General features: G+C 52.1%; 1 protein-coding gene across 9 annotated transcripts in view; it reads right to left on the bottom strand.

Moving 5' to 3' along the window:
• MBP (myelin basic protein) overlaps window positions 1-26,035 on the bottom strand; it is a 102,792-nt gene that overhangs the window by 64,818 nt on the left and 11,939 nt on the right. For 7 of the 9 annotated variants that reach the window (XR_011233587.1, XM_069468333.1, XM_069468332.1 and 4 more), the window contains exon 2: window positions 16,642-16,722. Coding sequence is in view for 8 of the 9 variants with exons in the window: in XM_069468333.1 (XP_069324434.1) it covers window positions 16,642-16,692 (51 nt within the window). In the remaining variant the exon portion in view is untranslated. Of the gene's footprint in view, window positions 1-16,641; window positions 16,723-21,524; window positions 21,544-22,715; window positions 23,150-26,035 lie in introns of those variants that run through there. The other 2 variants (XM_069468334.1, XM_069468335.1) reach the window with 2 other exon arrangements.

The following is a 26,035-nucleotide window of genomic DNA, read 5'->3' as shown; positions in this document are numbered from 1 at the left end:
GTGTCCTTGGGCTCCGAAGGGCATGGTTCTGGTTCTCTGCAAGGAGTTCATTCTATGAGAGTCAAAAGAAACTTCACTGGGTCAAATCAAAGATTTCCAAACTGGACATGAAATAGCCTCACGTCTGGCCAGGCCAGGGGCAGGTCAAAGGGAGGACAAGGCAGGGCGGGGACGCACAGGTCCATGGTCCTCCCTGGTTCTCCCTTGCACAGCCCTGTGCGCTGCAACCCCCACACTCCAGAGCCACCCACCAGACTTCACTCCCTCTTATGGGCTGAATATACGTCCATGGGCCAGATGTGGTGGTTCACGCCTGTAATCACAGCACTCTGGCAGGCGAGGTGGGAGGATCACTTGAGGCCAGGAGTTGGAGGTTGCAGTGAGCTATGATGATGCCATGGCACTCTACCTGGGGTGACAGAGTGAGACCCTGTTTCAAAAAAAATATGTATGTATGTGTACACACATATATATTTATATACGCGCACACACACACACACACACACACACATATATATATATATCTCCATGTCCTACCCCCAGTGCCTGGGGCCTTACTGGGTAACCAGGTCTTTGCCGACGTTATCAAGTTGAACTGGAGTCATGCCGGCTTAGGCTGAGCCCTGCTCCAATGACTGGTGTCCGTACAGGACGAGGAAATTCCACGCAGAGACGCAGACACGTGGGAGACATGTGGGAGAGCGCCCTGTGATGAAGGCAGGGACTGCGGTGACGCAGCCACAGCCCAGGAGCACCCAGGACGGCGGGAGCTGCCTGACGCTGGCAGGAGGCCGGGCGATTCCCCCCGGGGCTGGGAAGGAGCCGCCCTGCCCACACCGTCATGGACGAGCTTCTGCCCTCCTCGGCCACTGTGTGTGGCAGCTCGTGGCAGAAGCCACAGGAAATGAACACATTCCCCACATGTGCAGCACAAGCAGCCCGGGTGTTAGCACATGCTGTGAGGGAGGGCAGAGGAAAAAAGATGCACTTTTTCGAACAAAGGAAATCTTAGTCCCTTCGTCTGTTATACACCAGGCATCGGTCTCACTTCCCTGGTGACTGAAACATGAAAAAACAAAAAACAAACAAACAAAAACTTCGTTCAGCCTTGACCTCTAAAGTTTAAGTAGCAAACTTTCCCTTGGGGGTTGGCACGGGCCGACCTGCGGGGGCAGGTGACATGAGGGGGACCCCGGGGAACTCACAGGTCACCCCTGTCCACCACCCAGAAAGTGCAATTCGGTTATGTCTTCACCAGAACCAAGCGGAGAGGCAGCGGATAAGATCGAGTCGCACGTCCCAAGCCAGCCGCAGGCCGGAGCGCTGGGGAAGGGGCCGGCGGTGTCTGAGGGCCGCCTGCCCAGGAACCCGCTGCCGCCAGAGGGTCCCATTGCGCCCAAACCGCACGCCCCTGCGGAGGGCGTCACCTGCCACGTTTGGGGATTTTCTCCTTTGGTGCAGAGATTCACACACATGTGTACATGTGCACACATACACTGCAGGTGAAAACACGCTTATGATTAGCCTCGCATTTCTAAAAGACCCATGGCCCAGAGGATAATTTCTGATCTTGACAGAAAATTCTGACAAGTAACAAAAAGGTTACTGGAGAGAAAAACACCAGTGGTCATATTGTTCACAAGTTATAAGGTTTATTCCCAAAGTTGTAATGTGACTGGAAGATACTTATCAGGGAGAGGAAAGAAGTTGAGACATGTCACACAGTGAGGCTGAACCTGCGGAACCAGTTGTGCATTAGACAGGAGTCCTGGCCCCCGCAGGTTGCTTTTTGTTAAAAAAAACCTGCAAGAGGTGATTGTGAGAACTCTACAATGCCATACCAAAAACGACTGTGCATTTCCTGAGATGTCATGAAACTTGAGTCAGGAATCTCTGGTTCAGACACAGGTCAAAGCCTCGTCCAGTTCTAACTCCTCGGTTCCTCCCCATTCTCCTCATTCCCACCCAAGCTTGCGCCAAACGCTGCATAGGAACCGAGGACACATGCCCCGAGGAGCTCCCAGCGCAGTCGGCCAGAATGGGCACTTCAAAAATAAAATCAGGCTGGGCACACGCCTGTAATCCCAGCACTTTGGGAGGCTGAGGCGGGAGGATCGCTTGAGCCCAGGAGTTGGAGGCTGCAGTGAGCTGTGATGAAGCCACTGCACTCCAGCCCGGGATACAGAGTGAGACCCTGTCTCAAATAAATAAATACAATAAAATCAGGAGTCGTCAAGCCGACCAGCATCACATGACAAGTGTTCGTTACACAGAGCTGGCCCAGTCCCCTGCGGTGCACACGCGTGTAGGAAGTGCAGCATGTTCATGTTTTCTGAGACAGCCTAGAAGAAAAATTACTCCAAACATCCGTCAACAGATAAATGGATAAACAAAATGCAGTATTTCCATACAGCGGACTATTGGTTGGCTATATACATGATCATATAATCGATACATACATATATAAAAGAATAAAGCACTGATACACGCTACAACATGGATGAACCTTGAAAACATCATTCTACATGAAGGAAGCCAGACACAGGAGACCACACGTGTGGTTCCATTCCTGGGAAATATCCGAAACGGGGGAGTCAAGAGACAGAGCGCAGGCTGCTGGTGGCTGAGGGTGGGGGTTGGGAGCGATTGCTAAAGGTGTGTTTTCTTTTTGAGCTGATGTCCATGTTGTAAAACTGACTGTTGTGACAGTTATGTTTATCTGTGAATATAGTAAAAAAAATACTGCATTGTATACCTTAAATGGGTAAATTGTATGGTATTTAAATTACATCTCAATAAAGCTGTTTCAGAGAAAACCCCGTAACTGCTCCGTTTGCAGGTGGTTAAACACGAAACACCGCAGCGTCATTAGAGGGGGTTCGAAGTCCCGCGTAGGAGAAAGCTCACGGAGCCACTGCCCTGCGGACACATTCCCGTAGGGCAGCGAACAGCCCTGTAGTTTCACACCACGCTCCTTGCGAGTCACTTTGTAGTGTGGTTAGGACGGCGGTGTCCTTCCTAGACGCCGCGTGCTGTGAAGGTCGTCAGAACCTAAGTGGAGTCCCCAGCGCTAAGGAAGCCCTGACAGGTGGGGGTGGGGGGAGGCCGAGAAGGGGGGTCCTTGCGCTGTGGGATGTTGAGAACTACCACAAAAGTCTGCAAAACCACAGCCTTGCACAGAAGCCATCACAGCTTTACACGAAAAATACCTCTGCAGGGACGTCTGTTCACCAGCTGCCTGCCCAGCCCTGCACTGACTCCACCCCTGCTATTGATCCTCGTGGCCAAGAGCGAAAATCTGAAACCGATTCTGTGATCCTCCTCCTGTTTCCTTTAAACACCTTTGTCTTCCTTCAACTCGCTGAATACACGCAGTTTGCTGTGGCACGCGTGTGCCCACCCCTGTTTTCTGTTAGGCAGCATCCCTCCCTCCTTCTTGTTTAGGTTGACAATGCAGAGAAATATGCTCAGGACTTTATTTAAATATTGAGTTTTAGAAGCTGCCCCCAAATTAATATTAACTAGTGTCCCAGCGAAACTGTTTATCGAGGCCTGTTGCGTAACTGGACACACTGACTTCTATTTCAGGAACACAAATATCTTGCCGTTTTTCCTGGAAGCCACCGCTCTATCAGCTGGCCGAGTAAACCACGCAGAGCCTCACGTTGGGAGGGGAGAAGGAGAGGGAGGGAAGAGATGAGGGAGGGAGAGGGGATGATTCTGCTCAGCGCAGCTCTTCTCCTGCAAGCTTGAAGGTGCGTGAAGGCGTCCACTCAGTTCAACAGAATATTGTGCGTTACTGGAAACAATGAGGCCGTGCAAACCTCTGATCTTTCTAATCTGAAGGCGAACACATTTCCTGTAGTTTTATGTCATACAAACCGTCCTGCTTCATTTCTTAAATCTGTCCCCCCTGCCTGCACGTGCTCCCGTGTGCGCTCGCCTCCCGGGACGCAGGCGCGGCAGAAGGGCGACGGGTCAGACTCGGGAGAAAGACACATCTTTGCCCAAAGGACAGACTAATGCATTGATAGACCTCGGCCCTGCCAACCTTCTTAACCTCTTTAGTTCCCTCTCCTGCTGTGTAAAATGGGCAGAATGGCGTTTTCCATGCCCAAGGTCATTGTCAACGCCGGATGAGCTCATAGGTGTAAAGCCCGTGACGGAGGCGCCCTCAGCTGGCACAGGGCCAGTGCCAGATGCCATCACTGTGCATTTACTCATCCTGTGACGGTTTTCCACAGTCAGATCTTTGGGAAGGTCGAAAGAAAATCTTTTTAAGTAAAACAGGTTTTAAGGTGTCAGTGCAATAAGATTAAGATGTGGAAGACAAGGGGAGGGGAGACAGAGAGACAGTCTAATTGCACCTGCAGCCTGGCTCCCTCGCCCTGCAGGAACAAGCTCGCCCTGCAACATGGAATTGCCACGATCGCCGCAGACGCTCTCCCTAAAGGCTGGGTGGTGCCGTCCCTGTGATCAGGAGGAGGGGACAGCAGATCTGCTCCAAGTGTCCTCAGAGCGGGAGACACACAGGGACCAGGCGGAGGCTCGTTCCTGCCCACTCAACAGCAAAGCAGTCGCCTGAACTCTGTAGGAACCTGGATGGAGTTCAAGAATGTCATGCATACAAAGGTCACAGGTGCCAATTATCAAGACCAATTAAGATCAATTCCTCCTTTCACAAGAGTCTGAACATAATCCTCTCTGCAAATGCACACGCAGAAGGAATTTTGTTTTTTAGGCCTCAGACCTTCTCTTGTTTCATAGTTGATATTAAAATCAGGTCAGAATATGGCTACAAGAAGATACAAGTCATATAATTACTTTGAAAAACCTCTATGGAGTATTCAACTCAATCTAGCAGGTCACATGACAACTAAGTTATCCAAAAAAAAATGCAGATCGAATGGGTTTCCCAGAGTTATTCATGAAAAAGTGTTTGTTTTAATAGCCAAGGGAATTATGACTTTCTTAAAAAGTCACAATCTCCTACTGTTTAGAGTTTAATTTGCATTATTACATGCTCAAGAATAAACATAAAAGATTGATTTTTTTTTAAACGTTGGTGAGTTGGCAAGAAAGGCATGAGCTATAACGATCCTAAGCAGAGTAACTACATACTCCACATTCCAACAACGACATGAAAAGAATCTACGTCGTGAGCACAGCTCACCAAAGGGAAGCATGGCATGATCCTGCAACATTCTCCAAATATCACGTCACATTTCACTTTGAAATACATACAATAAACCACTTTAATGAAAGACTGAAATTGCCACAAAGAATAGATGGCCCCTCCAAAATTTTACATTCCATTTATTTTATTTGAAAAGCATAAAAACCAAAAGCTTCATCCACCTCTACAGCCCTTTTATGAATTCAATAGAAAAAAACTGAAGATAGGTGATTTTGGATGCAAAGCATACCCGGGACCGGTCGCAAATGAAAAGAGGGAAAAGCTTGTGTGTCATCTGGGAGGCTGAAGTCACAGCGGCCAACAGAACGCTCCCACTCTCTTACCAAAGATGATCATAGGTTGGGAGTGTGGTGAACACAGCTCCCCAACTTTCCCGGGCGTGTAACAGAGGGAAGGGCCAACGTCTAGGTGGCCTAACCCTGCAAGACAGTGATAGACCTGCGTTTGCTCCTCCCACTTTTTCCTGCCCTGAGTTGAGCTTTCTGTGCACCAGGGCCCTCAGGCTGTGCTCCGCAGGGACGCGCCCCGAGGTGCTTTTTACTGTGACTCTCAGAGGAGAGGGTCCCGAGAGCATGTTGTCCTCCTTTTTAAAACAAAGTGACAACTTTAGCAGGCGGGATTGAACATTACTACATTCAATTTGGAGATGTGGCTCAGGGAACCGCCTGTTCTCTTCCTACGGTTCGCATCGGCTGACAACACTGCTCACACCCCGTCCAAACAGAGCAGCGCTGTGGGGATCCATTCCGCGCCCCTCCACACCACGCCCCTCCACTCCGCGCCCCTCCACACCACGCCCCTTCACTCCGCGCCCCTCCACTCCGCACCCCTCCACTCCTCACCCCTCCACACCACGCCCCTCCACTCCGAGGCCGGCGTCCTAACAACTTCCCAGCGCAGGCTCCTGTACAAACCGTCTCCTCCCCAGCCTATGCCAGTCAGGTTTTCTCACCAAAGCAGCTGTCCAGGCAGCCGTGACCCCCGGGGGGGGGGGCCAGGCCCTCCTCAGTGTCACCCCCCACAAGCGCCCTCCTTCCCAACACCGACACCCCGGAGCTGCATCCTGGCCACCTGCTGTGCTCTGTCTGTCCTAGGAGACCTGGTCATCTTCGGGCATCTCAAACCCGACCTGACCCCTCCCTGTCCCCCTGGGGGGAGCAGGGGCTGCACAAAGGGCCAGGCCCACAGCGGGGACGGGAGGGAAGAGCCCCGTGGGGGTGACTCCAGCCCTGTGGACAGGCAGAGAGCTGGGGCAGGGGGCCTGGGTGTGCTCACAAGACATCCCTTAAACTGATTTCTAAAAGAGGCAAATTCTACCAACACATTTGAAAACAACATTTAAGATAGACTTTTACATTTAAATTTCTAGACATTGGTATTTTGTTACATGCCCTAATACAATCATGAGATAGTATATAGCGCAGATGCACACACATCCATGAATAATCTATGTTGCAGTAATCCTAAATCTGCATGGGTGATTAATATAATTACCAACTTGCCTGATTTATCTACTTACAATTTGGTTTGGTTACATATGAATTGTGTTCAAGCGTTAATTTAGGATGCATTAAATAACAAGGACTCTGTTTTCCAAGTATCAAAGGCTGCAGAAACCTAATAATGAATTTTATCTAAAACTATATGATAATTAAATTTAAAATGTAATTAAATTAATGCAAGCACTAGACTGCAGTTAGGAGAATGAAGCGTAAGAATCATCCAAGTGCGGAGCTCGGGCTGAGTGTGAGAAGGTGTCCCTGTAGCTGTGCACGGGCCTCCCGAGCAACAGAGCCTGGGGGCCAGAGCAATGCCACACACAGGCGTGTGCACACACACACACACCCCCATAGACAACCCACATGCACACACCACACACCCCACACCCACACACACCACAGACACACACATGCACACGCCATAGACACACACACCCACACACACCATAGACAACCCACATGCACACACCACCCACCCCACACCCACACACACCACAGACACACACATGCACACACCATAGACACATACACCCACACACACCATAGACAACCCACATGCACACATCGCCCACCCCACACTCACACACACCACAGACACACACACCATAGACACACACCCACACACACTATAGACATACACACCCACACTCCCCCCATAGACAACCCTCATGCACACACCACCCACCCCACACTCACACACACCATAGACACACACATGCACACACCATAGACACACACACCCACACACACACCATAGACACACACATGCACACATCACCCACCCCACACTCACACACACCACAGACACACACACCATAGACACACACACCCACACTCCCCCCATAGACAACCCACATGCACACACCACCCACCCCACACTCACACACACCATAGACACACACATGCACACACCATAGACACACACACCCACACACACACCATAGACACACACATGCACACATCACCCACCCCACACTCACACACACCACAGACACACACACCATAGACACACACACCCACACACCATAGACACACACACCCACACTCCCCCCATAGACAACCCACATGCACACACCACCCACCCCACACTCACACACACCATAGACATACATACATACACCATAGACACACACACCCACACACACCATAGACACACATGCACATTTACAGAGAGATAATTTTTCACAAATGTATTTCAGCATATAAAAGCTCATGCTTTCAAATTTGAATGTTTAAAACTGGTGTGCTGAATTTAGGGGACTCCATTTTGACAACTGGATTTTTCAGGTTTAATTTAATTTAAAACATTGTAAAAGACATTTATTAAAGACTATATTAAAAAAGTTCTTCCCTAATCATAAAACAAGCACAGAAATTTTATACGAAAAGACATGCTTTCCACTTTCAGAGCCTAAAATAAACTTGTCTTCACGGATACAATTACGCGGTGGCACTTCTGAAATTGGATAAGAGGTGGTGGTTCGGGCAGGCGCGCATGAGCACAGGGACACTGAGGGCTGACGGACCTCGTGGAGGTGAGAGACACTCACCACGCCGCTCCATCCCTGGCCTCCTGGGAAACACCCACAGGAAGGCGCTGAACTTACTTCCCACTCCCATGAACTCATCTCCTCCACCCTCTGAAAAAGCGGTGTTGCCCTGGCGATACTCCCATCCCAGTCGCCCATAATTCATGAGTCAACATCTGCGGTGCCACACGCGGTATTGGGTTACTCATCAAAGGTGAATCCGGATTTGAACCTGGCGAGTGTTTCACATAGAACGTATCCATCACGAGCACAGGTCCTTTCCCACCTTAAACTTCCCACTTAATGACATAAACCCGTGTCTGCTAGTTTTGTGTCCCACCCTTGGTAAGGCCGAGACCTCTGTCTCCCTGGGCCCTCCAGCTGTGATATCGCAGAACAAGATAATGTAGAGTTACAGATGCAGGGGAGAGTAGGTGGGGAGTATTATATGGTGACATGAGAAATGAGGAAGGGGAGCTATATGAATCTAGCTAAAAGCAGGAGGAAAAACAAGTCCAACTCCTGGAGAACCAGGGTCCTTATTTCATGAAATCAGCTGCCCCTGTGAGCACCCCAGCCCCGGTGTGCGTTCTGGTGGGGGAGGGGAGGCACGCTCGCCGGCCTGGGGGTGGGGGAGACGCAGGCACCGCAGTGCACGTCCTGCCGTTTCTGTCACTCCACACAAGGCACTATGTATCAGTTATATCCGACAACATGAATTAAGTAAGCACCTCTATTTAACTTCTGAACTCAATATTAACTTTTACACAACACTGTATGACTGTGGGAACCAGCCCAGCTCTTCTCGTGGACAATAGGCAGCTAACACCCGGGGGTCCGGGAGAGATGGGGGCCGCCAGCCCCAGCCCCCAGCAGAGCTGCACGTCCCACAGGGAGCCCCTCGCCAACAGCGAGCTGTTCAAATCCAAATTGTGAAAAAACAAGTAACATTAAAACTCAGTCTTCGGTTGTGCCAGCCCCATTTCACGTGCTGTTGGCTTCTCGTCACACAGACACAGAGCACGCCCCTCACGCGGAGAGTGCTGGGGACGGTGCTGCCGCGGGGACATCTGGACAGGTGCGGGCACGGGGGCTGTCAGGCCCACCCAGTGCGGCCACCTCAGTGCACTGTCAGCCTACGAGAGACAGTCTAACGTTCTGCAATTGAGGTCGCAGGGATTTTTTTAGGGGTGTGTGAATGAGAGAGAGACAGATACAGACACAGAATTCTGAAACTCTGCCAAGACAAGGTACAATGAAAAGTCAGTCTGCGCCCCACACCCTAAGATCTTTCCAGATGTCGTGGAGGTGTTCCCAGGTGTCCGTGTGTCAGACCAGATCTGCCCGTGTCTCTGGTGCCTACTTCCCCGTCCCCTGAGCTTTTAAACATATATTAAATGACTAATTTAGGAATTACCTAAATTCTCAAAAAATCTGTTTATGTGACTTGCCTAAAAAATGGAAAGTATATGAATACGTGAACAGACCCAACAGTTGCCAAGGCACTGCACTCAAGCCAGAAAGGCACGACGTCCCCGCAAACTTGGTGTCCAAAGGCCTGAGAGTCGTGTCACAGGGCCCAGGCCGGAGCTGGGGCCCTGGATGGAAGTGACTTTCTGGGCAGTTCCGCGTCCCTCTCTGTGAAATGTCCTGGTGACGTGGTCTGCTTCCACACGCAGTCGCAGGGGGAAGCGTGGGGCGGGGAAGACAGCAGGGCTGGATGCGGAGTTTTGAGGGTCTCTCGGAGGGTTTGGGGGGCGGCTTCCGCCGTCTGTGCGCCCGGCCTGCGTCTGGGCGGAGGACGCTGGGTGGCTGCGCACGTCCTTCAGCAAACGTTCCCTCCACGTCAGCGCCCGGTGGCTGGCACCCCTGGGCCGAGGACGTGTCCGGCCGCTAGACAGACAAGGTTCCCGTCCTCACTGGACCTGGCTTCAGCGCAGAGAGCAGTGCTGAGCTGGTGATGGCTGGAAACACAATATTTCTCATTCCTGAGGGTGGTATGACGAGGGAAGAACTTACTAGAAAAGTTAAATAACCTAACAACATTCTATACTGAGGGCAGATGTCTTGGGATTTACGGTTCCACAAAGCGGCAGCCACGAGACAATAACTCACTGTGCGAAGCAGTCGGTGACGTCTCGCAGCTGGGACGTCAGCGGTTCCAAAGGAAACATATTTTCCCCGTCAAAGTGAAAGATTCTGTTTACACGCTGATGGCAACAGCTGAATCGCTTCAGCGCCTTTGTGTGTATTGGCAAAGGAAACGTCTCATTTCTCAGAATTTCATTTTAATAATATCTGGAGAGTCCCTCGAGACAGACTGGGGTTTTAAGGATAATTAAATATGGGAGCGGGTCCCCCAGGGGCGCGATTTCCCCTGGAGAGGTGGGATGTGCGCTCACGGTACTCGCTGCCACACACCTGGCTTTGGGGCACGGATTACATGGAAGGAATCAGTTTAATTTGAAATGTCAGACTAGTACGTTCTTCTTTTTTTTTTTTTTTTTTTTTTATTTAAACGTTTGTCTATGCTTGTCTCAATCCTCAGGAAACTGGGAAGGACACTCGGGCCTTCTCCCTCGAGTGGTGACGGCTCTCGTGGGTGAGGGCGCCGGTCAGGCAGCCCCAGGGACACTGCGCACGGCGACCCTTCCGCATCCCCCACGCTGCTCTGAGCGCAGCTTCCTGATTCTGTTGGTTCCTCCGTTAGGTTGTGGGCTATTTTGAGGAGAGATATAGGGACATGTTTTTCTTTTAAAACAGTCACTGCAAGAAGGACATCAGTAACAGTGATGGCAAACGACACACATGACCTGCTCCGTGCACGGATGTTCCGGGCGCGCTGCACACAGGAGCTCATCCACGTGTCATGGCAGCACCGTCTCCGCTGTGCAGATGCGGCGACTGGAGCACAGAGAAGGGACGTGACCTGCCCAAGGTCACCTGACTAGCTGGTGGGGAAGCCGGAATTTTCACCTGCAGAGCCCAGCACAGAGTCCTGCAGAGCAGGCAGTTAATAAAGTTCTTTAAACGTGTGTGCGGAGGGACGAATGGACGGGGGAGGGAACAGACACTTAAACATGTTTCTCAGTCCTGAACAGCTGATTGATATCCGAACTCGAGAGAATTCAATCCTCTCGTGCACGTCTCTTCGTCAGAGAAATTCAGGGCAAGACAACTCGACAGGTGCCAGGACACTGTGTAGGGGTCTGCCCTGGCTCCGGGTCTACAGCCTGTGCCCAAGTCCCCGGTCTGGCCCGTGAGTTGCTGTAGGGCCTGGGGGGGTTGGGGTGCTGCCGGGGCAGGGGGGCGGGGCAGAGGGCTGGACACACCGAGGCAAATGCGGACAGGTCCCTCCTGCACCTGTGTTCTCGTGTCGCGGCCCTGACACTGCCCACCGGCCCGCCAGGGAGCCCGAGGCAGCCACCGTTCCTCAGTGTCCTCCTCCTCCTCATCTTCATCAATGCCGACTCTTCTGCCCAGGGGAGGCTGCGCAGAGCGTCTGGGTGATCAGAGTGGATCTGCAGTTTTCCTGGCTTTAGGGCGCGTTTGTGTATCGGGCAACAGACGAGAAGCACAGACGGAGCCGTGAACAGGGTGAGCAACGCCGTGAAAGGGTTCTTGGGACGCTCTGCCTGGCGGGACAGCGGGGCTCAGTCGTGGAGGCTTTGGCACTGCGCCGCCTGGTCCTGCGGTCCCAGCTGCGGGTGGCCCCCGAAATCAATCCCCCAGTGTGAAGACACAGCGTGAGGTAAAGAACTATAAACTGTTTCATCGGTAATTTTTATACGGATCCTACGCTGACATGACATGTGGTTTATTAAGTTAGAGAAAATATGTGCCTAGTCTCCTTTTGCTTTTCTACGCGGCCACTAGAAGCTGTGGATTTCCAGGTGCGCCCGCACTGATGTTCCTGCCGCACCTGCCCACCTCGAGGCGCCGGCCTGGCCTCACGCTCCAGCTTCTCCTTCCGTCCCCACCCGGCGTGCGCAGGGCCACTTCAGCCGGAGCCTCGGTGCCCGGGAGGGTGAAGACGGCCATTTGGCAGGTCCCAAGCTTGGAGAAGGGACGAACACAGCAGCGCCAGTCACCAGGTGGAGATGCCACCGTGGGTGCTGCCGCGCTCGGGCTGCGGGGGAGGCAGGAAGGAGGACCCGACACAGGAAGCGGCCGTCTGAGCTGCGAGGAGAGAGACGAGCTCTGTGGTCTCTGACAAACGTGGCTGTCGGTGTGGGGTCCGTGCCTGGGGCGACGGCAGTGTCTTTCCCAGGGTGGGTGTCAGACGCCGGCAGCAAATACCAGTCCCAGGGCTGGAGAGAGTTCCTTCCCTGATGGCTCCCGCTGCCCAGCCGCTGCTGAGGCTTAGCAAGCCACACAGTCCACGCCGTGGACTGAACCACGTTCTCCACAGTCCACGTATGGAAGTCCTGACCCTTCGACCTCAGAACACGACTGTGTTCAAAAGTAGGACATTAACATGAGGCCACTAGGGTGGGGCTCGGCCCATGTGACCGGGGTCCGTACAGGAAGCACAGACGGGGACACAGATACACGGAGGGAGACAACCACATGAGGCCGCAGGGACAAGGTGGCTGTCTGCAAGCCCAGGAGAGGCGGCTGAGGACGCCAGCCCTGACGGCACCTTGACCTCAGACTCCAGTCTCGGAGCCAGAGAGACGCGTTTCTGCTGTCGTGCGGCCCAGGCTGTGACGCCCTGTTGTGCAGCCCCAGGAAACTGCTCTGATAGGACCCGAGATGCACACAATGTCCGCAGGGCACCGGGCTCGCAGGCTGCCGCCACTGGCACTGCCTTTGGCACCGGCTTAGCTGTCACCAGAAACTCCAGGGAGCAAACTCACAGGTCAAAAGCCGAGGAGCGTGGGAGGGGAGCTCCCGGAGAGACTAGTGGCCCCCACGGCACTATTCCGACCACGTGCCGATCCTCCCCGGGCCACGGCCCAGCGCCTTTCCTGACGCCGACCACAGCTCAGCCGCTCGTCCGACTGCGTCCCGACCTGCAGGGCTGCCAGGCAGGCGCAAGGCCACCACGGCCGGGGCTGCTCTGAGCTCGCGGCTGGTCTCTCCCTCCCCAGGGCCGTGGCGACCACTCCCAGCCCCAGTTCTGGCCAATGACTATCGCAAAGGTGGACACCAAGTACAAACGGCAGACTGACGAAAAGCCGGTAAATGGCGTGAGGGCCATTCGGAACCCAAAACTTCACTGAGACTAAAAATAAAAAAGGGAATCAAAAGCGAGACAGGGATTTCTTCATTTCTGAGCGTGAGGGTGAGTCACTGAAACTGCTCCTGCCCCCGGGAAGTGATTAGTCACCGGCGGGAGTGAATCACGGCCAGGACAGGCCCCGGCTCCCCTGCTGCTGGGTCCTGCCCTGGGCCCGGCCCCACGCGACGCTCCTGGACGTGGCACCAGGACCGTGGCTCCCACCACGTCGCTACCGGGACGTGCGCCTGCCTGGGGTGGCTGACGGTGCAACCTCAGCAGAGCGTGTCCTTTATCTTCTCACCGAGCGGAGAAATTCCCAAGTTACCCTCTGGTCGGCTGCTCTTCCCCTCACGGCTGCCGTGTCTCACTCGGGACAAGAGAGACACCAGGGAAGGAGTTTCAAGGCCCTGAGTCACTGGGGGAAACCTGCCCACTGGACTGAGGGTCCTGGAGGGCAGGGACAGTCTCCCATCTCCTTCTGCAGCAGCGCACAGAGCGCAGAGCGTGCCAGGAAGCTAAGTTCTTATGCGCAAGTGGAGTTAGCAAAGAGGGTGCGCTTTATTTACTCTTTCAGACGTTCAGAGTCAGCAGTGCCAGCATGTCCAAGGTGCTGGTGCGGGTGAGGAGGGAGGGGGAGGTCCTCACTGGACGTGCAGGGGAGAAGTCAGAGGGTAAACCGATCCCTGCGATCCCTGCTGCAGGGTCCCTGCAGGCCACAGGGAGGGGTCTCAGCGGGGCGGCGGACAGGGAGGCCCTGGCCCTCGGAGCGGGGGGATGTGGCTTAGGGCTGCAGGGAGCTGCCCTTCCGGCACGATCAGTAAGCGGCACCCGAAACAGACACACCCCGCCTTGCTCTCTCGTAAGGGGACAAAATGCCCCCCAGTGTCACACACACAAACACTCGGCGTGGTCACCAGTGGGGTGGCAGCTCTTGTGGCATTTTCCTCTTGTGGTGCAAGTTCAAATGCTCACCTAGGCCGTGCATCATCACAGAACACGTACTTTGAAGGGCATCAAATGTTTTCTATCAAGGTTTTTTTTAAAAAAGCTCTTACTAGTAAAAGCTATCTAGAGAAACCATAGTTTTTAAATTCTCAGTTTTTGACGTTTTTACATGACAGAACTTTAAAAATTAGATTTCAGAAAATGAAAGCACGAGTATAAGCTTATGCTCAACAATCTTTCCCTGGCAGAATCAGGCAAATTAAAAATATATTTCAGTGCTTCACAACGTCAAACAATAGGCAAGAGACTGTAGCCACAGAGGTATTTAGAAACTGGAGCTGCAAATCAGTCATTCTAAGCCTGAAAATACCACAGTGTTAACAGCCTAGAGACCTCCGAGAAGAGCTGTTTTTCCACTTTTACTTTTAGCTGAGACTATGTGCTCCTGGTGCAGATGCTGACGTTACTGCTAATTGTAACAACTGAGTTATCAGAGATACTGTGTCAGTATCCGCGGTATCCGCACCCATCACTCAGTATTTACTAGGACCATTTACATATTTAGAAAATTGATTCTTCTAAATCATTAGGCAAGAAGCTAGTGAGGCTGTAGATAATACTCCTCAGGACTTTCATTAGGATGAGATACAGAAGGATGGCCGGCAGTCACTCACTGGCTTTGCACGGTGATTTGAAAGCAAGTCATGGAAAATTACCTGTTTGGCTGATACAGAAATTGAGTCCAAGTACAAATCAGAGGACCTGTTACTGTAAAGTTTGCTATTATTAAATAAAAACACTACTACAGACCACAGCAAGGAGGTCTTGAGGCCACAATTCAATTCCATTCAATTCAGTGGACATTTTAAAAGCCCTTCCCCGTGCGAGTAGCGGGGCTTCCACCCTCAGCATCGCGGCGTGCTGGTGCCCTGTCATTTCATCCTACATTGTAGCATAATCTTATGTCGAGTTAAAGTAACAAAGAGATCGAACAATCCCCCCTCCCCAAATGGGGTAGATTCAGGGTTTTGTGCACAATGTCAGGCCGATGTCCTCACAGAGCGAGACAAGGAGCCCGCTCAGTGTGGCCCCTGTGAGCACCACCTGCCGTGGGGTCTCAGTCGCAAAAGGCGGGAACCTCAGTCCAGAGACAGCACAGGGGCATGGAGGGCAACGCGGAGGGTCAGGATCAGAGCGGGAAGCAGATGCCCGTAAATAAGCCGGAAAACGGCAAATGCTGGGCTAGGATCCCAAGGAGTACTCCTCACTAGCTGGAAAGGTTTGGGTGGTTTCTAATTTGCAGTTTTCCTGCTTGCTCATTCGTATTTTCCAAACATTCTACTGGACGGTCAGGAAAGGGCTGTGGGGGCAGGTGCCACGGGAAAGGCCAAGTCCGGCAGGGCTGGGGTCCCAGCTACGGACGGCCCTGGAAGTCTCTACGGCAGCCAGTAACAGTCCACCGTCTTAGAAAAAAACCCAGGCAGCAGGAGCACGGGACTCCCGGGAGTGGGGGACCCTGGAACCTGGGGTCTCGGACTGGACACTTTGCAAACCATCCCCGTCGGCACCAGGACCTGGATCTCTGAGCTGGGCCGAGACCCTGGTGGGTCTGGAAACTCTGGGAGGTGCAGAAGTGCGGTCGGGGCTGGGCGCGACCCCCGAAGGAAGGAACGGGCGCGACCCCCGAAGGAAGGAACAGGCGCGAGGGCCAAGGAGCCAAGCGCTGGAGAAAGCCGTCCCTGATCTAGGAGAGGTCTGAGCAAGCAGCTCCAGTATCTCCCGGCCCTTCACCAGGGCTCCGGGTAGAAGAGAGGGCAGTTTGGGAATACCCTCATTTGAAAAATAGAAACCCTTGAAAAAAAACAAAAGTATTTTTTCATGAGAGCAGAAGAGTTTTATAATCTCTTTTCTCTCTGAGACCCTCCCGATGCTCACAGGATCACGCCCCGGGGCAGGGAGCAAAGGCCTCGACCTCCTTCTCTTTTCTCTCTTTCTCCTTCTCTGTCTCCGTCTTTTCCTCCCTCCCCTCCTTCCTTTATCTCTTTTCAAGGTCATGACCCACCCGGAGACAGGAATCTTCCTGCGTAAATTATTAATGATGATTAATCCTAACAGCCAGGGCTCTGCCCCCACCCGCTGACGCGAGGGCCGCCGTGGTGCACTCAGCACCTCTAGCCGATGCCGCACCCGGGGCCGGCGTCTAACGCCAAGAACGCCCCGTGTTTCCAGCCTCCGCTCCCAGCTTACCGTGCCGGCCTTCTCAGCGTGCGCCTCGCGCTTCCCCACGTGGTTTCCCATCCTGAACTGCTACGACAGGCTCTTCGGATGCTAAAAGAAAAAGAGAAAAAGAAGGTGTGAGCCTTTAAGCTGCACTTTGAGAGTTTTCCACATTATTTTCCAATCAGAATGACAACCTGTGAGATGCATGATGCCTGTTTTTGAGAAGGGAAAACCGAAGCCTGGAAACTCAAGAGACACGTCCAAGCATCCGTTTAGCCAATGCCAGGCTTTTGGTCCCGTGCGAAGAGCTAGAAAGTAGAACAGCGCCAGTGCCCAGATTCTGCTCAGCAGCAAACACGCTTCAGCTTGTTTCCTCACCTACAGAACATGCCGACCCATCTCAAGCAATCTCAAAGGTCCGTGCACATACGCAGGCACTCACAGAAGTACATCTCACACTCAGGTGCGATGCAATGAGATGAGCTGGGACGTCAGAAAAGCGCTCAGCACTCCTCTAAAAATAACACGTCACAAGTAGTCACTCGTGTTTGCTGCCTTAAAAACAGCAAAGTCAGATCGAGGACGGCTCGTCTGACCAGCATCCGAAGAATCTGACGTTTGTAGGGAAGATCGAGTTGGATTAGAAAAGGCATCTTGCTCCTCCTTTTTATTTTCTAACACAAATCTTAGCAGCAGATTCATGATTTTTCCCCAAAATATGCACAGAACTAAAGAACTAAAGAATTTAAGCCACACCCATTCCATACCAAGTGCTCACCCGTCCGCTCCTCTGGACCTGCACCTGCCATGGGCACTGTCAGCTGAGGGTCCCTTGTCCCGTCAGCGCAGACCTGGGCGCAGGTGGGCCGAGTCTCTAAGGACAATTACATGATGTAATTGTCTTTTTAAAGAAGATGTGGGTCCCCACTCCCCTGCTGAGCCCAGGAGCAGCTGTCCTCGGAAGATGACAAAATGAATCATCTTCTAAGCATGGGAAGGAAAATCTCCAAAATATTACATGTGCCGGAATACAGGGCCAGTTTTGTTACCCAAAGTCACTCTTCAGAAGAGAGAGAATTGCCTAGCAGCTGAATGCTTCCGCCTCTCCTATTACCAGGTGGCTTTATGGTGACTAATGAAGGACTGGATTAGGATCCTCCTGCATAGGAACCCCAGTCGCCCCACGGCCCGTCCAAGGATCGGTGAGGAGAGAAGCCAACATCCACAGCAGCGGAGTCATTCCTGGGAGCGAGACCTCCGAGTCTGTGTGGAACACAAACAGCCAACCGCAGGAGGGAAGCCGCAGACGCCTTCGGCCCAAGAAAACAGGACCCAGGGCGAGCGGAACATTTCCAGCGGGGGCCTCGTGCAGAGAGGGTTTGATAGAGCTGCAAGTGCCCAAAGACAGTGCTCTGGGCGACGCAAGCCGTGGCTCTAGTGACGATAAGAACACGACCAACATTGAAGAGTCAGGTGAATTCCCCAGGTTTATGGCAGGAGAGTGAAAAAAGCAACGTTGATATGCATGATTTCAAAGACGCAGGGCCGCCTTTGCAGATAATTTCAGTATCCAGTGCGATTCTACCATCTACCTTGCCAATTTGTCTAAATTGGGCAACCAAACAAACCTTTCCGGGGTAATTTTTTCATTGGAAAATGGACTTTGGGGGCACAGATAGTACTTTCTTGGGTAAGAATGAGTTAAAAAAGGGAAAAAGAAACTGTTGTTCTCTGGGGGTCTAAACAGGAATGGGTGAGCTCCCTGAGAGATGCTGATCTGAATGCTCGGCACACAGGGGCTGTCGCCCCAAAGTGGGTCCTCTCTTTAATTCCACGCAGTGCCGTTGTAGCTAAACATCAAGAACTTGCGATGTGTCTATCATGTATAGAACGACAATGCATCAAACATCTGTGGAGCCACCTTTCTGTTTAAGAAATAAGAACTGGTCTACTCAAAACTAACTACAGGCAAAAATGGGTAACTTCTGTCGTTACAGTTGACTGCTTGGACCTTTGGGCGCATTGCCTAGGCACGTGGGAACGACCTCCTGTCACCGCTGCCTTTTCTGCCCGGGCGTCCTCTCAGCTCCACGCCCTGTGCGTCCCTCCTCACTGCCGTCTGCACCTTTTCCTCCTCCTCCTCCATCTTCCCTCCCCCTGTGCTGGGACTAGGCAAATGCAAGTACAACGTTCCCGCCTCCCAGAGAACTCATCTCTGAGGATTTGTCCCAAATCAGAACAGCCTGGGACACGTAAATATTTCAAGAGTTGCTTGTGGACAAAGGAGAACTATTTTTGGACAAATGGCCCTGGAACAGCTGAAATCTAACCACAGATGCTCAAGCACTGCTTGGAGGGAGGCCACGCTTCATCCCAGTCGTTTGTTCTGATCAAACACCTACCACACTTCACAGGACAACTAGGCTACACCCGGAATGACTGATGTCAATCACTCTTTAGGAAACTCAAGATTACCAGACACAGAATCAATTACAAGAAGTAAAGTCCAGGTCAGACTTCCGAATAAACCTGTTAGATTTTACTAGTTAGATAAACCTACTAACTTACATTTGACGGACTGCTCAGATTATATAAAGAAAATTTATTTATATGTGTCATTTAGGGTTGGTAAACTCTAGCCTTAAATGCAAAGTTTATATACTGGCAGGAAGAGAGAGACAAGAGGAAGAAAATGACGGTTTGATGGGAAATGTCTGAGCATCGGTGCTTGGGCCGTGCACCCCGGCACCGCGGTGAGGGCGGCAGAGCAGACCCGCCGCTCACCTTCCGCCGTGACCCTGAGCGACTGGCGCTCTGCCTCGTGGATTCTGACGCTGCCCGCTCTGCCTGCCGGAGACAGTCGAGTCACAGAAGGGTGCCGGTCTCGGCCCGGAGCTCAGCCCCAGCGGCCGTGTCTGTCGTGTGCTGAAAAGAAGCATGTGGGGACCAAGCAGCTGGGTGTTTGGAGGAATCTTTACTTTATCGCATGTTTACAATTAATCAAATTGAGAAAGCAAGAGAAAAATGTGATAAGTGTGTGGAATGCCCCAGGAAAGCCAGGCCGACTCCCAAGTGTCTCTTGGGTAACTGAAAAAGCTTTTTGCAAAATAACAGGAAAGGTCGAGAGGGGGAGGGGTGGAGAGCTTGAGCTGGGACACGGACAGACTTCCAGTTTCCATCGGATGGTGCAGATTCCAGACTGGAATTCAAACCTGGGTCAGATTTGCAGCCGACGGGATTACTGAACACCTTGATAAAGTTTACGTGATTATCAACACTTAGTGTTACCTCGAGGGTTAGAATTAAGACTATGCAATCAAAATTAGCAAACCAGAGTAAGTGGGAAGCAATCCAGTTTTAACTGGCTTTCATTTTCAATAAGGTGCCCCTAAAGCAGCTTAGACTTCTAGGTGTTACCTTGACGAGCTCTAGGAGGAATCGGCACAGATAAACATGAGCCCGTTCGTGTGGGCAAATGATGAAACCAAAATGCCAGGGCCAGGGGCCGGGGCACTTTGCTCCTGAGTATTTTAAACAGTTACTAGACATTCCGTGGGCAGCTCTGACTTTTCACAGTGCAAACCAGGCAGAGCAGACCGAGGTCTCAGCCCAGGTTCCCCTGGGTGACCTTGGGCCGATTCCCGTTCTCTAAGCCGCAGTGTGCTATGAAGTGGAGGTAATCAAAGCTCCCTCCCTGCACTGGGGTCAGAGGGAAACACACAGGAGCTGCGGGGGTGGTTAGGGGAAGGGGTAGGGGTAGGGTGCCCTACGGGGGGCTGCTGGTTTCCACCTTCCTCTGTCGCCCGCACAGGTGCAGGTGGTGGGCAGCTACAGCCACACCGTCTACCTGTCCACTACCACGTTTCCGAGACCCCCGTATGGCTTCCCGTCTACGTGTACGTCCACTCCTAAACTGACAAGTCAAGGAAAGAAAAAGTGTTAAAAACACCAGCTGCTTTGAGAAACCCAGAAGTTACATCACTCAATTGCCCGTAACAAAGCTCTTTCTCCATCACAGACAACCAAAGCACAGGAAGTCATGCCACTTCTGCTAGCTCAGGACTGGTGTTCTGGGTTGGGGAGTTGAGAAAAGAGAAAAGTGAATAGGACCTTCAAGAGACAGCCATTCCCCAACCTCGGAGAAGGCTTCAAACATTAAAATGCTAAATTGGCTATTTTTGAAATAACTTCAAGTGCAATTTTAGAGGCAAGGGGATTATTGTGAAATAGCTTGCTTAAATAAATTTACCGTGAGATAGAGAAGACCTCAATGCAAGTCTAGTAGACGTGGTCGCCCAAAGCATCTCACTCCCCATCCCCAAACCTGCCAAAGCATCTGCACCGTGGAGTGTTTGGCTGATGAGCCTTGGGCGCAGTGATGCAATGTCAAGTTTATGACGGTGTGTAAGTAATCGTACGCTGTCTTCACTTCACTGTGTGTTTGGGCTTATGAGGGAGAAATCTGTATGGTGTATTTCTGCCCATGTTGTAGGACACAGATCGTAGTTGTATTATTTTTGCAAACTTATAATTCTTTTAGTTTTGTTTTTATAACAGGCTGTCGATTGCACAATGTTGGGTTATTTTTTGAGCCGTGTTCAAGGAAGCAACCCTAAGGTAAATGTTTCTGGGGAGTAACGGGACTGATTCTACGATGATTGCTTTATCCTCACCTTTCCAGAGACCTTTTAGTTATGTGATTATAGGACTAAGCCTGTGAGCTTTATTCCCATTTCACAGTTGGGGAAGTGAAGTTTAGAGGCTGACTCTAGCTATGAGTGTACCTCTAGGAACATATTTTAGTTATAAACAGGGTTAGCTGGATGTTATTCACATATGAACACGTCCCATGTGGGAAAAACTGCCACGGTGGGTCTGCGGTGTTCCACGTTCCCAAATTATCAACTCACACCGTCAGGGAAGTGGCAGCGGGGAGGGTCTCAGGCAGCACCACGCAGTGCTGGGGACCCACCAGCAACTCCGAGAGCTTTTGAGAAACACCTTCCACGGCCCGGCAGGTGATTCCAGTCTGGGGCCCTCGGGCCTTGACACCTTCCCGACGTCTACACGGGAGGCGAGTGGGGAGCCGGGCATAGTGAGGACGCCCTCCGAGAACCTGCACGCGGAGCTGCCCCAGCCAGCCCGAGCCTGCGCGGAGGGAGGGGCAGCGCCGATAGGTTTGGGGTTCGTCTGCCTGGACAGGAGCACAGATTTCGTTCCCTTTGTCTGAAAAACAAAGACTCCACTTTGCAGAATTTATGCCTTGCTTGTTCTACTCTTACATATGGATTAGGATTAGCAAAATAATCTCTATATATCTCTATGTACAGATATATATACAAGTTTCTGTTTCTGCTCCTAAAATTGCACTTTTTCCTTTTTTTATTTTAAGAGACAGGGTCTTGCTCTGTTGTCCAGGTGCAAGCATAGCTTACTGCAACCTCCAACCACCCATCAATGTGACCTTGTTTGGAAACAAGGTCTTCATAGATGTCTCCACGTTAAGACGAGGTCCTATTGCGTTAGGGCGGGCCCTAGATCCAGTGACTGGTGCTCTTACGAGAGAAAGGACTGGAAAATTTGGACGTAGATACACAGCGTCACACAGGGAGAAACACCACGTGTCAGCGGAGGCAGAGACGGAGTGACGTGGCCGCATTCCCGGGAAGCCGAGGAGTGCCGGCAGCCCGGCAGCTGGGAGAGGCAAGCAGGGGTCCTCCCCTCAGGTCTTCGGAGAGAGACTGGCCCTGCTAGTGCCCTGACCTGGGCTTCGGGCCTCCAGAACCGTGACAGGCGACAACGTTTCTGTTGTTTTAAGCCAGCCCATGCGGGGCACTTTATATGGCAGCCCCAGAAAGGCCATGTTCAGGGACAGGGCAAGCGGAGCCCTGCAGGAAAAGCGGAAGGAGCAGGTGAGGATGCGGGAGGGAGCGCAGAAGGGGAGGAGTGCTCCAGGCAGCAGGCACGGCTTGTGCAAAGGCCCCGAGGAAGGGAGACTGTGAGTGGAGTCCAGTGGACACAGGAGCGACCGAATAGCACCAAATCCACCCAGGAACAGGGTCCCTGGGGACACCACTGAAGTCGCAGGTGAAATGACTTACACCGCAGGAGATGAGCGATGCCCCTCATCCATTTCTGGAAGGAAATTGCAACTCTCCTGCGGTGAGCCCACTCTCCAGCGGGCTGCGTTTCCCTAGACCAAGAGTTTCCTGAAAGCCTGCAATTTTCCGAGGAGGACAAGGTCGGAGCTCGTCGAGGAACCTACGTCCATCCCAGAGCAGCCTTCTCCACGGCAACGCAGAGGGACGCGGCCTCCCACCATTGCCAGGGCCCTGCACTGGGCTGGGAGTCTGCGGGCGCTTCCAGACAGAACAAGCTCCGGAACCCAGTCTGGACTCACGCAGGTAAGAAGTGCCCGAGAAGAAACCAGCTCCTAGACCTTCCGGATGGGGGCTTTGCTCTGGGGTGTCAGATAGTGTCCATAAGTTAACACTGCCCCTTGTTTTCTTCAGGCGTATCAGACTTAAGTAGATGTACAGTAGGGAAGAACACCACCTTAAAGTTATCAAAAGCCATTTTAAAAGGAAATTAGGGAAGTGAGAAAAATGGAGTTTATTGGAAATCTGATCGCAGTCCTTGAATTTACCGCTTGCAGGATCAGCTGACTTTGCAGAGACCGCCGTTTTCAGAGGAAGGGGCAAATGGCCAGTGTTCCCAGCACTGTAAATGACAATAAAGCATTTTCTCGAAGGAAAAAAAGGCAGATCAAACCACAGTTCATTCATGTTAGGTGAGATTAACCGTGGAAACTTCTTATCCCTGTATCCACAAGTTGTGACAGGTGGGACGTGGGACATTCTCCGTGCAGAAGCAGCAAGGAGGAAGCTGCTCTTGCTCCAAGTCTGACGCGCCAGGCCACACTGTCATGTCGGGACTGGCGCGGGGAGGGCACGCCCTTCCTCTGGGGCTCTGCGGTCATGTGGGGCCAGTCACAGGAACGTGTGTCGGATCCTGCTGGCTTGGTGAGTCCCCATCACGAGCACGTCCTGCGTGAGCCCCAGCGCTGGGACGGGCGAGCCGCGGGGTGCAGAGAGGAAGTGGTGAGGCCTGAGGAACAGGCGTGTCCAGGGCGGCTGCCTCCTGCTCCTGCCCCTGCCGCGGGCTCTGAGGGCTCTGCCCATGTTCCCCTTATCTGCAACTGTGATGTAAACGCTACTTCCTGCAGGTGCTGCGGGAACCATTGGTTAATATTTTATAGGCCCCTGGGGGTGCAAACCATTAAGTCAGAGGATGCTACACCCCAGCATGGCTGTGCCTCCGTGGCTGGCCCACGTGTCCCATCTTCAGTGGCCTCCCCCGCCCCGGCCGTGGCAGGGAGTCATGCCTTTGCCATTACCACGGCCCGTGTGTCTGACATGACCCAGGGCACCGGCGTTGGTAATTAGCGGGCCACGGACACTCTGGGCATTGCTCACTGCAGAGCCAGCAACCGCAGGGCAGAGCAGTGTGTGCTCATTCACCTCCAGCACAGCTCACATTCCTGAGCACCAGGCGTGACGGCCTGAGGCGGCCTGTGCACAGGCAACAAATGTGCCGGCCCCGTAACTCTAGGTGCAGCCGTAAATTTACACGTGGCCTGGGCCCCAAAGAGCTGCTGTCTGAGTCTTGACTAAGATAAAGCTGATCATTCTGAAAACACAGAGGATAAATGAATTCTAGAGCTGTTGATCTAAAATCTCCAGATTGTAATCAGGGAAAAGAATGCCATGTTGTGGCCACAGACCCCACCATGGGCCCACAGGAGACCTGGCTCAGAGCCTATCTTCTAATCGGTGCCATGTCTTCACCAGGGCAAGCAGCATTTTACTGTGTCACTTCTTTCCAGAACCTTCTGGAACTTTCCAGAAACTTCATATTCTAATCAGGGATAAGAATGCTACTTGTGGTCATCAACCCCACCATGGCCTCGCAGAAGACCCGGTCAGAGCTGATCCCCTAAGGGGTCCCACGTCTTCACCTGGATGTGCAACGTTTTACCAGGTAAGTTCTTAGCTGTGTGAAGCACAGTAGAAAGACAAAGGATGCTGGCAAGTGACAGCTGTATGCAAGCAAAGGCGAGCGGCACATCACAGACAGGAAGTGCCATGGAGAGAACTCTGGATGTGGCTCAGGAAACCTCTGATCGTGGCCAGCAGCATCGGGGGAATTGCAGTGTGTTAGGCGCTGGCTGGAGAGTTCGGACACGTATCTTCTTAATCCTTCCCACCTGCGAAGAGGTAGGTGCTATCATTATGCTCCACATTTTACAGATGTTGAAGCTCATGAGAGCAGAAGGCCTGTGTAACCCAAGGCCACGCAGCATCCCGGGCAGGGCCGGGCAGGGGCGCCGTGTGCTCTGCGCTGAGCCACGCTGGTAGCTGCCGAGTGGAGTTTTCGTCCATGAGTACGGCCAAGAGCCAGCCTGACACTTTGCTCTTTGGTTTCTCTACGCATGAAGTTTTGGATTTAGTAAGGAAAAGAGCTCCATTGAAAGGTTAGACGTTCACTTTCTCCTTCATCTTATACCCTATGATATGTGTTTTGAAGATACAAAATATATTAACAGCTTCGACAAAGCTCTCATCCCTCATTTCCTTCAATGTGAAAACTGTCCCAGAGTGACAAGAAATAATAAAGCATTATAAGAATGCATCATTACATTAAGTATCTTTTAAACTCTGTTATTTAAAAAGTGGTATTTAAATGAATTCAGCAAGAAACACCTAGAGTACACGGCGTAAACTGTGAACGTGACTGCCAGTCAGCTTGCATTTTGAATGTGAACATTCCAAGAGTCTTCTGCGTGCCATTTAATTGCTAATATCTTGAAGCCTAAAAGATCAACATCCATTCAACAGGTGATTTACTACCTCTAGGCTGAGGCCTTGTAACTTTATTGCCGCACCACAATCAAGATTACCCCAGGATGCCTTTCACAGGATATAAAGAACATGGCTTGAGAAATGCAAACATCTTGGCAGAGTAGTCACTACGGCTTGTCTGATGAAGTGTGACTACACTGGAATTATGATAAAGTGTCTTTTACAATATCTGTGGGTAAATAGTCTCTTATTCGACTCTGATCACAGATTTCAAGTGAGGATGGTCACATCCAAGACAGCGCAGAGCCTGCTGAAAAGAGTGAGTGCGTGACGAAACCGGAAGGCGACGGGTTTGGGGACCACAAGCCGAATCCTAGCCTTGTCCCTGCCCTTGGCAGCTGGTGGCCGTGGCCAGTCCCCGAGCCTCCTTTGCTGTCCTTCTCAGGACACGGGCGGCATTCCTGCGGCTCGGCTGCTGGCAGTCTGTACAAGGACCCTCGAGCTCCGGACCTCGGAGCATTGTCACAAAGCCAGCGTCTCCGACAAGCTTTACACACAGC

Source organism: Eulemur rufifrons, chromosome 5, assembly GCF_041146395.1.
Source record: "Eulemur rufifrons isolate Redbay chromosome 5, OSU_ERuf_1, whole genome shotgun sequence".
Classification (NCBI taxonomy): Eukaryota; Metazoa; Chordata; class Mammalia; order Primates; family Lemuridae; genus Eulemur; species Eulemur rufifrons.
The sequence above is the reverse complement of the archived record's forward strand: the minus strand, read 5'-3'. Positions and strand labels throughout refer to the sequence as shown.